Source organism: Coregonus lavaretus (assembly GCF_964263955.1).
Source record: "Coregonus lavaretus genome assembly, chromosome: 9".
NCBI lineage: Eukaryota > Metazoa > Chordata > Actinopteri > Salmoniformes > Salmonidae > Coregonus > Coregonus lavaretus.
The window spans coordinates 45,798,792-45,812,431 of NC_139996.1; the positions used below are offsets into that span (position 1 = coordinate 45,798,792).

General features: G+C 42.9%; 1 protein-coding gene across 3 annotated transcripts in view; it reads left to right on the forward strand.

The window, feature by feature from the left end:
- The window catches only part of LOC311135154 (ceramide kinase-like), a 29,993-nt gene extending 16,612 nt beyond the window's left edge, over window positions 1-13,381 (forward strand). For all 3 annotated transcript variants that reach the window (XM_084169052.1, XM_084169053.1, XM_084169054.1), the window contains 10 exons: window positions 115-240; window positions 913-979; window positions 1,570-1,715; window positions 3,275-3,349; window positions 4,073-4,225; window positions 4,333-4,438; window positions 4,613-4,698; window positions 4,816-5,021; window positions 5,403-5,614; window positions 7,309-13,381. In XM_084169052.1, coding sequence (XP_084025178.1) covers window positions 115-240; window positions 913-979; window positions 1,570-1,715; window positions 3,275-3,349; window positions 4,073-4,225; window positions 4,333-4,438; window positions 4,613-4,698; window positions 4,816-5,021; window positions 5,403-5,614; window positions 7,309-7,396 — 1,265 coding nt within the window. In that variant the 3' untranslated portion in view covers window positions 7,397-13,381. The remainder of the gene's footprint in view (window positions 1-114; window positions 241-912; window positions 980-1,569; window positions 1,716-3,274; window positions 3,350-4,072; window positions 4,226-4,332; window positions 4,439-4,612; window positions 4,699-4,815; window positions 5,022-5,402; window positions 5,615-7,308) is intronic.
- The last annotated feature ends 259 nt before the right edge of the window (window positions 13,382-13,640 follow it).

Genomic DNA, 13,640 nt, shown 5'->3' on the forward strand with positions numbered 1-13,640 from the left:
AAATGAGTATGGGCCTCAGTCTGTACTGTTACTCAGCCTGCAGCCTACATTTACCATGTCACATGCCCTTCTCTCTGGACAAACCAGTAACATCTTTCACTTTACTTTTTGTAGCCAGCAGACCCAAGCATTTGCTGGTGTACATCAACCCCTATGGGGGCAAGCAGCAAGGCAAGTGCATTTACGAGCAGAAAGTCGCCCCTCTCTTCACCTGTGCCTCCATCTCCACGGACGTGATTGGTGAGTTCCCACCAACAACATTAACCATGCTTTAATAAAAGATGAGTGTTTATGGGCCAAGTCACATTTCTCACTGTAGGCAAATGGGCACAAGCTCTCTCAGGCCGCACAGGATTATGACATCATTTACGGCCGCCATCCATCACCCCAGTTCCTTAATGGAAAGGCTGATGGTCGATGAATACTGGATTACTTTACATCCGTTTTACTTCTCAGACTGGAGAACCACTGTGGACATAGTAATTTCATAGTCACAAATTATGACCAATTGTATTTCCAACAGTATAGAAGCTTGGGTTGATATCAAGATATTGATAGTTGAGCAAGGTGGGTACGAAATCATGAAATCAAACTATTCCTTTAGCTACAAATTGTTATAATGGTTAGAGAAAGTAAATTGCTGCTTTGGGACTAGAATTCTTTAGGGAAAATGCTTAGTTGATATATTACTCCAAGCTAGTGAATGATTACTCCCATAGTCCAAAATATTGCAGATTATAGTGCAAATTAGAAAAACGTCAAGCGATATCATCTAGTCGATTGTAAACCTGTTCAATGTATTGATTGAAAATCATAACTTTTCAAGTGTATCCCATCTACAGGAAGCACTTGAAAGAAAAATGTAAATCATGCTGAGATATCTAACGCCTTCCTTGTTGTTGGTTGTCATAGTTACAGAGCATGCCAATCATGCCAGGGACCACCTGAGGACAGAGGCTGAGTTGAAGCAATATGATGGGTGAGTCATGGTTGGAGACATTTCCCAGCAAACCAAAATTGGTTCTGTGAATGTTCCCAGATTATTCATTTGGTTGGCCCAAAAGTTCTAATAACACAAAAACTGTCCAGTTGAGCTGATGATTATACAATGTTTGTATAAAAATATTCGCCTGATGTTGCAAGAACTTTCCCAGAAAACCTTTTGTTATTACGTTACCTAGAAACCTAATAAGAACATTAAGGGAATGTTCTGTGGTGGTTGTTGTTACATATGTTGTGCACATATTTAATTTAAAACATATTCTGGAAAAAATAAAAACAATATTTGAATGTTTTTGGGATGTTGTCATCCTAATGTTAAATTAAACCCTAACTAGAGATAATGTTCCCGGTTTGTTAGGTTCTCAATGTAATTGTCGCTATAGTAATCAAAAGTATATCTGGGAAGCCCCTCTTTGTAGTCTGGCTTTCAGCCCAAACGTCACAAATTCAGAGTTGAACTAAAAACCACCCCAGGCCCAGTATATTCTTCCTCTCAAACAGCAAACAAAAACATTAGTGTTGTTGTTTTGACCTCTGTGTGCGACCTGACCTTTGACCTCAATGCAGAGTGGTGTGTGTGGGCGGGGACGGCATGTTCAGTGAGATAGTTCATGGCCTGGTCTCCCGGACCCAGAGGGACAACGGCGTGGACCAGAACAGCCCGGAGGAGAAGCTGGTACCCTGCACTCTGCGCATCGGCATTATACCCGCAGGTTAGAGCATACACACTCACACACATACCACTATTTTGACACAGCAATGATCAGGGCCAGCCCGCTCATTAGGCAGCGTTAGGTGGCCGCCAATGAGTTTGACGAGGGCGGCATTTTCTGAGCTAAACTGACCAAGAAGCACCTACAACAACACATAAAACCTCACATAATTCTGCCCAAAAATGACAATTTCTCTCAACCAGTGGCATGTGGGCTTTTTAGGTGAGCGCTGATGCCGCCCTATGATAAGCAGTGCCCACTTTGTCAAAGACAAGGACGCAAAATATTGATTTTGTCCATTCCCAGCGCGCTTCTCCAGGGTGCTGTTGGAGAGTCGCATTGCTGCGGCGCTCCACCAACATTCTGTCAAAAAAAGTATCTAACATAAATCATGTAGCAGATATAGCGTATGGTAGAAATAGTATGTGGCCTTTTCTGTAGCCTACAGGCTGGAGATAAAATGGGCCTACCACATGGATGGACATTGATAAAATTCCATTGGGGCCGACATGGTAGACAACACCCCAGTAAGCGCTGACCGACACCGACGTCTTTTTTTGGTTCTGTCTCGACCTGCTGTCTATTTTTTGGGTGTTTTACAAACTGTAGGCCTACCACATAGATGGGCATTCCTAAAATTAAATGTACGGCCAGGAATGGGCAACTCAAGTCCTCTGGGGCCTGATTGGTGTCACACTTTTGCCCCAGGTAACACAACTGACACCAATAATAAACTAATCATGAGCTTCAGTTTAGAATGCAATTAGTTTCATCAGCTGTGTTGACTAGGGATGGGCAAAGTGACACCACTCCGGCCCCCGAGGACTGGAGTTGCCCATCCCTGCTGTAGGCTATACCTCAGTAAGCACGGAACGATGCTGACATCTTTTGGACTTTTCTTTTGTTCATTCCCGACCGGCCTTGATTTCCACGTCCACTGACTTTTATTTTTGGTCCGTTCTGAACCATGATGAACCAATCATAGATGTTAATGTTTGGTTCAGATTTTAGCCGGTATGGACCAGCCTTGATTTGGCCTAAACATCTATAAATTACATCATTTCAACTTTCATTCAGAACCGAAAATGTACTTGATTTCAACATCTGGAAAATATGTATTTTCAACGCCCAGAAAATACCTATTTTCAACTTTCATTCAGAACCGAAAATGAACCTACCTTCAACGTCTGGAAGAATACGTCTTTTAGACGTCTTTTCAACGTCATTTTGCTTATTCTTGTAGGTGCAGCAATTTCATTTGTATCATCTAGGGCAGCAGAACGGCCAGGACCGGCCGTGGCAATGATCACATCATAAGCTATCAATAGCTGATGTTGACAAGTTGCCCCATCTTATCATGTCACGGTTTATGACCTGACTGTGTCTGTTTACAAACGAATACTTCAACGATGAGGTCCATTTCATGTACACTACGGTATCTTATGTGTGTTGATTTCCACGTTCCACTTTTCTGTCTTGCTCTACGCACACACACTGCAGAGTTTTTTTCTGTGTAGTCAGAAACATAAGGTACCATTGTTTCTGTGTGTGTTATCCAGGTTCGACGGACTGCATCTGCTATGCAACTGTAGGCATCAATGATCCTGTGACCTCAGCCTTACACATCATAGTGGGTGAGTGCAGTTAACCATATTGAAATATTGGCAGCACTTCCCATTAAAATGCCTTTAAAAGTGACTCTAAAGGAAGTGTAACTGAAATTATACTGCACCGATAAGTAGCGTAAGCCACCTTTATCACTGTTCCAGGTAATTCCCCAGGACTCTATTGTGCATAGAAATGTGTGTCACGTTTGTTACTTCTATGCTAACCCTACCACACACTCAGCTGATAAGAGGAAACTGCTGGAGGTGTGTGTATGAGTGGGCGTGTATGTGAGTTAATAATATAATATAATATGCCATTTAGCAGACGCTTTTATCCAAAGCGACTTACAGTCATGTGCGCATACATTTTTACGTATGGGTGGTCCCGGGGATCGAACCCACTACCCTGGCGTTACAAGCGCCATGCTCTACCAATTGAGCTACAGAGTTTGAGCGCATGTGGGTGGGTGTGTTCAAGCACTGGTGTGTATCAGTAGAGGCTGGTGGGAGGAGCTATAGGAGGACAGGCTCATTTACAATATGGAAGCCACATGTTTGACTTCGTTCCATTTATTCCATTCCAGCCATTACAATGAGCCGGTCCTCCTATAGCTCCTCACACCAGCCTCCACTGGTGTGTATGTTTATAGTAAAAATACACAAATCCGTCACAACCTTTGTAGGACACTGTACTACACACATTATCTGTGGAGGATCACTCATACTAGACTTTGGGGCGTGTCTTCACAGGAGATGCCCAGCCAATGGACGTGTGCTCGGTCCATCACAACAACACATTCCTGAGGTACTCTGTGTCCCTGCTTGGGTACGGTTTCTATGGCGACGTGCTGGCAGACAGCGAGAGGAAACGATGGATGGGACCAGCCAGATACGACTTTTCAGGTAGGTCAGAAGAGTAGCTTTAACACTTAGGAAACATCACTTTGATACTGTTGCGGTAGACTGTTGCCATTGGTTGCTAATGATATTGTATGCTATTGTTTGTGCAGGTTTTAAGACGTTTCTCACACATCACTACTATGAAGGGACTGTGTCTTTTCTACCAGCAACTGACATACTGGGAACACCACGAGACAAGACCAGGTGTAGAGCTGGGTATGTACAACTGGACAAATGCAACCTGTCCAATAATATCCACAACCAATTGTGTAGTTTAGTATTATACCCATGTTTGTCTATGTAAATATCATCTAGATGGTGCAAAGCAAATTGCTCATTTGGCTAGCCAACTCCATTCTCCCCTGTCCTCACTCCATCCCTGATTTCCAGGTGCTTCATATGCCAACACAACGGACAGCTGTATTCCGAGGACGCCCCAGAGATTTGCAAGACTGATCCAGATGTCTCAGACAGTGGTAAGTATTTCTGGCTGAACACCAATTAACCTCAAGCCCACACACCATGGGTCTCTACAAAAACCTACACTATGCATTTACCTCAAAGCACCAACCTCTATTTCTGCTCTATCCCAGAATACGAAGGGGGATGGCGGGTGATCAGAGGGAAATTCCTGGCCATCAACGCGGCCAGTATGAGCTGTGCCTGTCCCCGTAGCCCCAAGGGCCTGTCCCCCGCCGCCCACCTCGCTGACGGCACCACCGACCTCATCCTCGTGCGCAAGTGCTCCCGATTCAACTTCCTGCGCCACCTGCTACGCCACACCAGCAAATACGACCAGGTAACCACACTGGATGGGGCTATTGCAATGATGTCATGTTTTTTATGGCTACTCCAACCCGGGTCCATAGGAGTGTTTGCATGAGATGGTTAACACTTCAATTCCCTGTATCAGGGAGTTCACTCTCTCACTTCTGTCTCTTTCCCCTTCAGTTTGACATGACCTTCTCTCTTTCCCCTTCAGTTTGACATGACCTTCTGTCTCTTTCCCCTTCAGTTTGACATTACCTTCTGTCTCTTTCCCCTTCAGTTTGACATGACCTTCTGTCTCTTTCCCCTTCAGTTTGACGTGACCTTCTGTCTCTTTCCCCTTCAGTTTGACGTGACCTTCTGTCTCTTTCCCCTTCAGTTTGACGTGACCTTCTGTCTCTTTCCCCTTCAGTTTGACATGACCTTTGTAGAAGTGCACCGTGTGCGGCGTTTCCACTTCACGCCGCGCCACTGCCAGAGCGACTCAGAGCTGGACCTGAGGGAGAACGGCAAGCGGCTTTTCAGCCAGATCTGCCGAGACCACCCGGCCTGCAGCTGCAGCCCTGCCTACAGCAGCTGGAACTGTGACGGCGAGATCCTCCCCCATGCAGCCATTGAAGTCGGGTACGTCACCACTCCCTATAACCTGCTGTGCAAATATACAATGCATTCAAAAAGTATTCAGACCCCTTCATTTTTTCCACATTTTGTTACGTTACAGCCTTATTCTAAAATGGATTAAATTAATAAAAATCCTCATCAATCGACACACAATACCCCATAATGACAAAGCGAAAACAGGTTAAGTAAAAAACAGAAATACCTTATTTACATAAGTATTCAGACCCTTTGCTATGAGACTCGAAATTGAGCTCAGGTGCATCCTGTTTCCATTGATCATCCTTGAGATGTTTCTACAACTTGATTGGAGTCCACCTGTGGTAAATTCAATTGACTGGACATGATTTGGAAAGGCAGACACCTGTCTATATAAGGTCCCACAGTTGACATTGCATGTCAGAGCAAAAACCAAGCCATGAGGTCGAAGGAATTGTCCGTAGAGCTCAGAGACAGTATTGTGTTGAGGCACAGATCTGGGGAAGGGTACCAAAACATGTCTGCATCATTGATGGTCCCCAAGAACACAGTGGCCTCCATCATTCTTAAATGGAAGAAGTTTGGAACCACCAGGACTCAGCCAAACCACCAAGACCCGCCTGGCCAAACTGAGTAATCGGGGGAGAAGGGCCTTGGTCAGGGATGTGACCAAGAACCCGATGGTCACACTGACAGAGCTCCAGAGTTCCTCTGTGGAGATGGGAGAACCTTCCAGAAGGACAACCATCTCTGCAGCACTCCACCAATCAGGCCTTTATGGTAGAGTGGCCAGACGGAAGCCACTCGTCAGTAAAAAGCACATGACAGCACGCTTGGAGTTTGTCAAAAGGCACCTAAAGACTCTCAGACCATGAGAAAAAGATTCTCTGGTCTGATGAAACCAAGATTGAACTATTTGGCCTGAATGCCAAGCGTCACGTCTGGAGGAAACCTGGCACCATCCCTACGGTGAAGCATGGTGGTGGCAGCATCATATTGTGGGGATTTCTTTCAGCAGCAGGGACTGGGAGACTAGTCAGGATCGAGGGAAAGATGAACGGAGCAAAGTACAGAGAGATCCTTGATGAAAACCTGCTCCAGAGCGCTCAGGACCTCAGACTGTGGCGAAGGTTCACCTTCCAACAGGACAATGACCCTAAGCATGCAGCCAATACAACGCAGGAGTGGCTTCGGGACAAGTCTCTGCATGTCCTTGAGTGGCCCAGCCAGAGCCCGGACTTGAACCCGATCGAACATCTCTAGAGAGACCTGAAAATAGTTGTGCAGCGATGCTCCCCATCCAACCTGACATAGCTTGAGAGGATCTGCAGAGAAGAATGGGAGAAACTACCCAAATACAGGTGTGCCAAGCTTTGAGGCTGTAATCGCTGCCAAAGGTGCTTCAACAAAGTACTGAGTAAAGGGTCTGAATACTTATGTAAATTTGATATTTCAGTTTTTATTTGGTTTATTTTAGAAGAAAAAAACTGTTTTTGCTTTGTCACTATGGGGTGCTGTGTGTAGATTGAGTGGGAAAAAACGATTTAATCAATTTTAGAATAAGGCTGTAACGTAACAAAATGTGGAAAAAGTGAAGGGGTCTGAATACTTTCCGAATGCACTGTAACCCACTTCTGAAAGCGCAGTGCAAAAAATCAACATTTTGATTTCTTGCCTTTGTTTTAAGCAAACAATCTCTTTTTTGTCTTCTGCTCTTACAGAGTGCACTGCCAGTTGATCAAGCTGTTTGCGCGAGGGATCGAAGAGCAGCCTGTGTTTGAGGACCTTGCCAACCCGTGTGCAATATAGATCCCCCTCTGCTGCCCTACCTTATCAAAGTCACTGGAACAGTCCTACTGCATTTTTAAAAAAGGATGTCGCCCTGTGCACTACCTTTTTCTGATGTACTTTTAGGTGTTTCAGACATTTTTTACCTGGAGCCATTTTTGTTTTTCCGCCACATTTTAGAGTTCACAAGTTCACAGTTCAAAGAGTGCTGGTGCTGGTACACTTACAGAGAGGTTCACTATCCACATCCACTATACTGAAGAAGAAATCATGAAAATACTAAACATTATTGAATGTAGCCTTTCCCCCTTTTCGACTCTCCTTTTGCAATAGAGCGATGTTAACCTAGCACTTAACATGCTGCTCAACATTTGTAGAACTCCTCTTTGCACGTGTTACAGTGTATGATGCTCCAAATTATGAATAACTGTTACAACATTTTGTTTATTTATGCATTTGGAGAAAACATTTAATTAGAGGATGTTTGAATTTTACTAGCTGCTTGCACTTTTGTTTCAAATAGGCCCTATGCATTTTGACCTTTTAAGTAATGCGTTGTTGGAAGTTATTTCCCTGCACCTAAAAAGCATGAATTTGAATACATTTGTATGGATGATCGGATATTGGGTGAACCAGAGAACTCTCTAGGGCAGTGTTTCCCAACTCCAGTCCTCAAGTGCCCCCAACAGTACATATTTTTGTTGTGGCCCCGAACAAGCACAACTGATTATACTTGTCAACTAATCATCAAGCCCTTGACAAGTTGAACCAGGGGCCTCATTTATCAACCGTTCATGCATTTCTTACTTAGTTCTGGCGTACGTGGAGATTCTAGGATTTGCGTGCACAACAAATGTATCAAACTGTCGCACGCAACATATACGCATGTTTTCATGCTTTAATCAGAGCCATACTATATTTGTGGGCTTGTGAACGAGCACTACAACCCGACCTGGAAAACACCCTCCATTCACCTTTTATGGTAACAACAATGCCCTCATTTGCTGTATGATTTTGAGATGTTGGAGCTGGGCCATGATCGTGTCTAAAATAAATCGCAATAGCAAATTCTATCACATTTCAATCTTTTGCAGTGACATATGCCACCTATAGCGAGTGCAAACACTGTCCGCGCGTACTGCAAGATTGATTGTCCATTCAAACAATTTACAAGTAAATGCTACAGCCCACACTTCTATGCAAAATACTAATTGTTGTTCAATATTCTGTTAATCAATAGATGATTGTGTTTCTATCTCTTGCCTTGGTATAGGCTCTGAGATTAATAGGCTATTATGTCTCACTCCTATCGCACATTAATACTGTAGCCTACCCATACTGTCATATACCTATTTACTTTCGAGCATGGTTGGTTATTGAATAAGTGATGGATAAATGGTAGCCTAATATTTGTTGCGTAGCGGGAATAAACCAGTCGTCAGAAAAGGAGAGATGTCCTGCAATATGATTTAGGTCTATATAAGTAAAATGAATATATTAGGCAACATGCTGCTATGCGATCTTCTTACCAACGGCAAATGCATCTGTTTTATCATTAGACCAACGTTTTAATGTTTTTGTTATCCTAACATTCTTATAATTCCTGTGCATCAAACACCTCCATTTCCCCCAAAATAACATAATTTGCTTGCAATACCACTAGATCAACCACTAGAAGTTGTATGGTTTGAGATTTGCGTGGAGCTATGCACGCTTTCCCATCAAGTTCAAAATTGGTAAATACCAATCTTTGCGGGAAAACTGCTGCATGCAAGGTTTAGTCTTTTTTGTGCGCACGCACATTGATAAATGAGGCCCCAGTTGTTTTTGTCTGGGGCTACAACAAAAATGTGTGCTGTTGGGGGTTCTCGAGGACAGGAGTTGGGAAACACTGCTCCAGGGGTACCAGATACCATCCAGACTCTCACCTTAAAGGAGAAGTTAGCTTTTTTACAAACATAATCTGTATTTTGTATGTAAATGGAATGTTCTACAAGGGTCCAGACACTTTTTTGCGATTTCACGTGTTTGTGAGAAAGTTACCCCAAACAGCGATTCACTTCCTCATCCTTGTTTTGCAATACGGGGGCTCTGAAAAAACATGAGCAAATGCTCCAAAAACACCCAAATACGTGATTTTTTAAACGGAAATGCTCTCAGTATAGTAATGCAGGTCTTTAGATGTTGTACACATGTAATTGTGTCATTCCGATCTTTTCCGCAACGCTATATTCCTTTTTGTGCGACTCGAGTTTCCCCCATCCAGCTGTTCCATTCTCCATGTAGCCTGCTGCTAGAATGGACGGAGAGGTATCACTCCAGTCGCAACAAAATGGAATATAACGTTGCGGATAAAGTTCAGAATGACACAATTTCATGTGTACAATATTGGAATTTGGCTTCTAGGTACCCTCACTAAGGCCAGAGGTCACCGTAAAGCAGGTCTTAGTAACTGTTATCTGGGCCCTTGAGCCATAAAATTGGCCATGGGTGTCCTTAAGCGATTTAAGATGTTTCAAATGTATATAGTCTATTCAACCCCAAGGTCTCAGACTTGATTTAATGCTTTGGCACCAGGCATGGAAGGATGAAACAGCGAACAGATAAGGCAAGAGTATTTGGGTCTGCCCTCCCCTCTGGTGGTAGATTTGCTGTGAATCTCTTAGAAGAACGTGTCCGTCTCTTCATATCCATATGTCTCTCTATTAAACCTTTAAATATAGAAGTTGTTTGCCTCATCTTTTGCATCCAGCATTTATCCACACCTTGAACAGTTTTCAATTCCTAACAACATCTAAAGACCTGCATCACTATACTGGGAGCTTTTCAGTTTCTAAAAGGACATATTTGGGTGTTTTTTAAGCATTTGTTCATGTTTTTTCAGAGCCCCCGTACTGCACAACAAGGATGAGGAATTGAATCGCTGGTTGGGGTAAAAAATTGAGACAAAAAAAAACTACATTCTCCTTTAATGTGACATTGAAACAAACCATCACCAAATCTAATGGTACACAAAATGTCCAGATTGGCTAGATTCACATGGGATGTTGAAAACTCAACAATGTAGCGCATCAACACTGTTTATGCACTAAAACGTGTGACTTGGTAGCATGAAAAAAGTAGCAATAGGCACATTTTACCAAGCTATCTCTGCCATTTGCTGCAATGTCATTCCAGGTTGAGGTTAAAGGCAAATTCCACCCAAAAACTATCTTTTGGCATTTGTTTCATTAGTCCATTGTTGATATAGTACCAAATGTTTTGCATGTCAGCAATCAAGTTTTCAAGATGTATAACTTTCAAAATACAGAAATACAGCCAGTATGATGCATTTTGCATCAAATCATGCTGCGTTTTGCATCATAACGGCTGTATTTCTGTATTTTGAAAGTTATATATCTTAACTTGATTGCTGACATGCAAAATATTTTGGGACTATATCAAACAATGGACTACTGAAACAAATACTAAAAGATCATTTTTGGGTGGAGTTTTCCTTCAAGAGTGTGGGCCAGTAACCAAAAAGGTCGCTGGTTCGAATCCCCGAGCAGACTAGTTGAAAAATCTGGATGAGAGCGTCTGCTAAAATGACAAAAAATGGAAAAGCTATCAGAAAACAGTTATGTGTGTGTGCGCTTGGTGCCCTGCATATCATATAATCCCCTGCTGCACATACTATGCTGGGTGTCATTTCCCTCCACACTGTCACGCTGGTCTTGCTGCTCCGTTCATGGAAAATTGTAGCAGTTCATGGTGCTGAACATGAATATGCTGTGACAACAGTGAATAGCAAACGGCTGTTGTTTTCCCCCATCTGACCAAAATACGAGTCTCTGCTGTATGCTACGGTGATGTAGCTTGGTTTAGACTCATTGTGCAGTGATTTTGACTAAAACATCCGTTATACTCCCTTTTGCCATTGACTTAACATCGCAGTTAGTAGTAGAGCCCACATAGCATCCCCATTGTCTGCCTGAAAGTAAAATATTGTGATGCTGATCTGAGACGTGTCTTGAACAATAGAAGATTAGCTTTTGAAGAACTCTACTCTTCCTTGATTTTGGAAGGATAGAATTACAAGCCATCTGTATTCTAATCTAAGGACATGTTACTTCTGCTGTGCCACATAGAAACATATTTAAGTATATGTTTATGTATATGTAACAATGTAGCTGCTGTAAAACTGAATCAAAGACTGAGTACATTGTAGCATACTCTTTTAGAATTCTCCCTTGAAGTGTGGTTAGAGTTGTTTGTTTCAGAAGCTGTGTCACTAAAGCTGGTCAGTTCATCACTGTCATATTCTTGAGCCATTTCTCAGTATGACTTTATCTAGTGTGAAATAACATTGTTTGAACAGTTTTGACATGGCATCCGTGCAAAAATTCAGGCTGCGTTCTGTCAGATTGTGCATGTTTGTCAAGGGACTAAGAGACATCCTGATTTGTCATTTCAAAAGCAAATGACACCATCACTCCAATCCCCAATCCACTGTCTCCCTCTGTGTATTCCTCAAAGACACAGCTTTGTTAAAGTTTGTTCATTGTCTAGTTTTCCCTCAAATCCAGTCTCAGAATGGTCTTATTCATGCAGCTGAGATAAAGGATAATCCTTAAACATTCAGTTTGTCTAACGGTAGTTTGAGATTTTCATGAGATCCTTGAGGATGGGGGTACAAAGTGTAGTAGTGTACATTGTCAGCCTCTTGAATTACATTTTCTATGAGGAGAGGTACAGTAGAACAATTGTGCAAGAATAATTCCTAACATGCTAGTTTCTCAATTCATTTCCTGAATTGAAAAGGAGTAGTATGGAATATGCTGTAGTTTGAGTGCTGGTTGTAAGGTTGAGTGATATTTTTTATGGGTAGATGGCCTTATCCACTAGGTTAAAGTGATGTGAAAAGATTTGCCCCTAGTTAGCTATATGTCATGTTTGAGTGGGACCTCTTTTTCACTCACTCTAAATTATCTGGGTGTGCATAAGTAGGACATTGCTGCAGATTGAGATGCAGTCACACGTCCCCTACTTGGAGATGAGAGCGCTCTTTTATATCATACATGCAGTCTGGCCTAAATTAGGACAAGGAAAGAGACAAACGAGTGGCAGAAGGACTAATATTTTAGCCAGGGGGCACATTGACCAATCCCTACCCCTCTCCTTTTGAAATTAGAACATCTACTTTGGCATCCTCATTTGTGAGGAATCTTGCCTGCATTCACAATTCCTTTCTGACCATGCACTCACCTCTCTGAATTTTCTACCAGGCAGCTATCAGACAGATGGTCGTCCATCCATCCAAGATCCTTTAGCTCGGCAGAACAGAATTACGCTGATTCATCATCCACTGTGACACCACCCCTCCACCAACACTAGTCACCCCTTCAACTCTTGAACTCTGGTGTCGGCAGTTTGGTTCACTTCCAGGCCCATTAGAACTCTCTGTATCAGCGGGGCCACTCTTAATGGTACATTCTTAATCTTGGAGGTGCCCCCCTCATTTATGCCGACCCACTTTACAGTATAGGAGTGCTGAGAGTTGCTGACTGTAGCAGAGTGCGGCTCCCCTATGGAGGGGAGAGCAGTGTGTGTGTCTGAAAGGCCATTACTCCACTAGAAGCTGTGGGGCCCTAGCCGTCACCCCTACGGAGTGTGTTGTGTGTGTGCGTGTGTGGTGTCAATACAACGCTGTGGGAAGTGCAGTGTAATGAGGCTTAATGAGGCTCGGCACTGTGTAGCACAGATCAACTCTTTCTTGTAAGGTTTCTCAGTGCAAGAGTAATGACACCACACACACACAGCACTCTCTCGTTAGGTTACAACTGAGATCCTGATATATTTGTACGTTTTTACCAATAAAACCCCAAACAAGCGTACAACAGAAACCCCCTCTGTGATCTTGCAGGTTTCAAGATGTTACAGATATGTATGAAGAATTATGTGGAGGTCTGTCTATTTTGGTTGAAAGTGGAACATTCTAAGTAAATAAAGAGTATTTAAACCTCGGAATAATTGTGTGGACATGTTATTGACTGTGTTATGCCTGCTGCAATCGGCCAATGTAATGATGGTTTGCAGGACATTCATTTCCAACACTATAATGCAATAATACATTGTCTATTCAGTAGTCAGAATTAGTTGTCAGAGGGTTGAGGTCGTTTTGCATACCAGACTTATAGGCTCTTTCACACAGCGGCATTATCAAATCCCACAAATTCACAAAAACACACACAGGAACCTATGATTATTAACGTTGCTCTTTGCA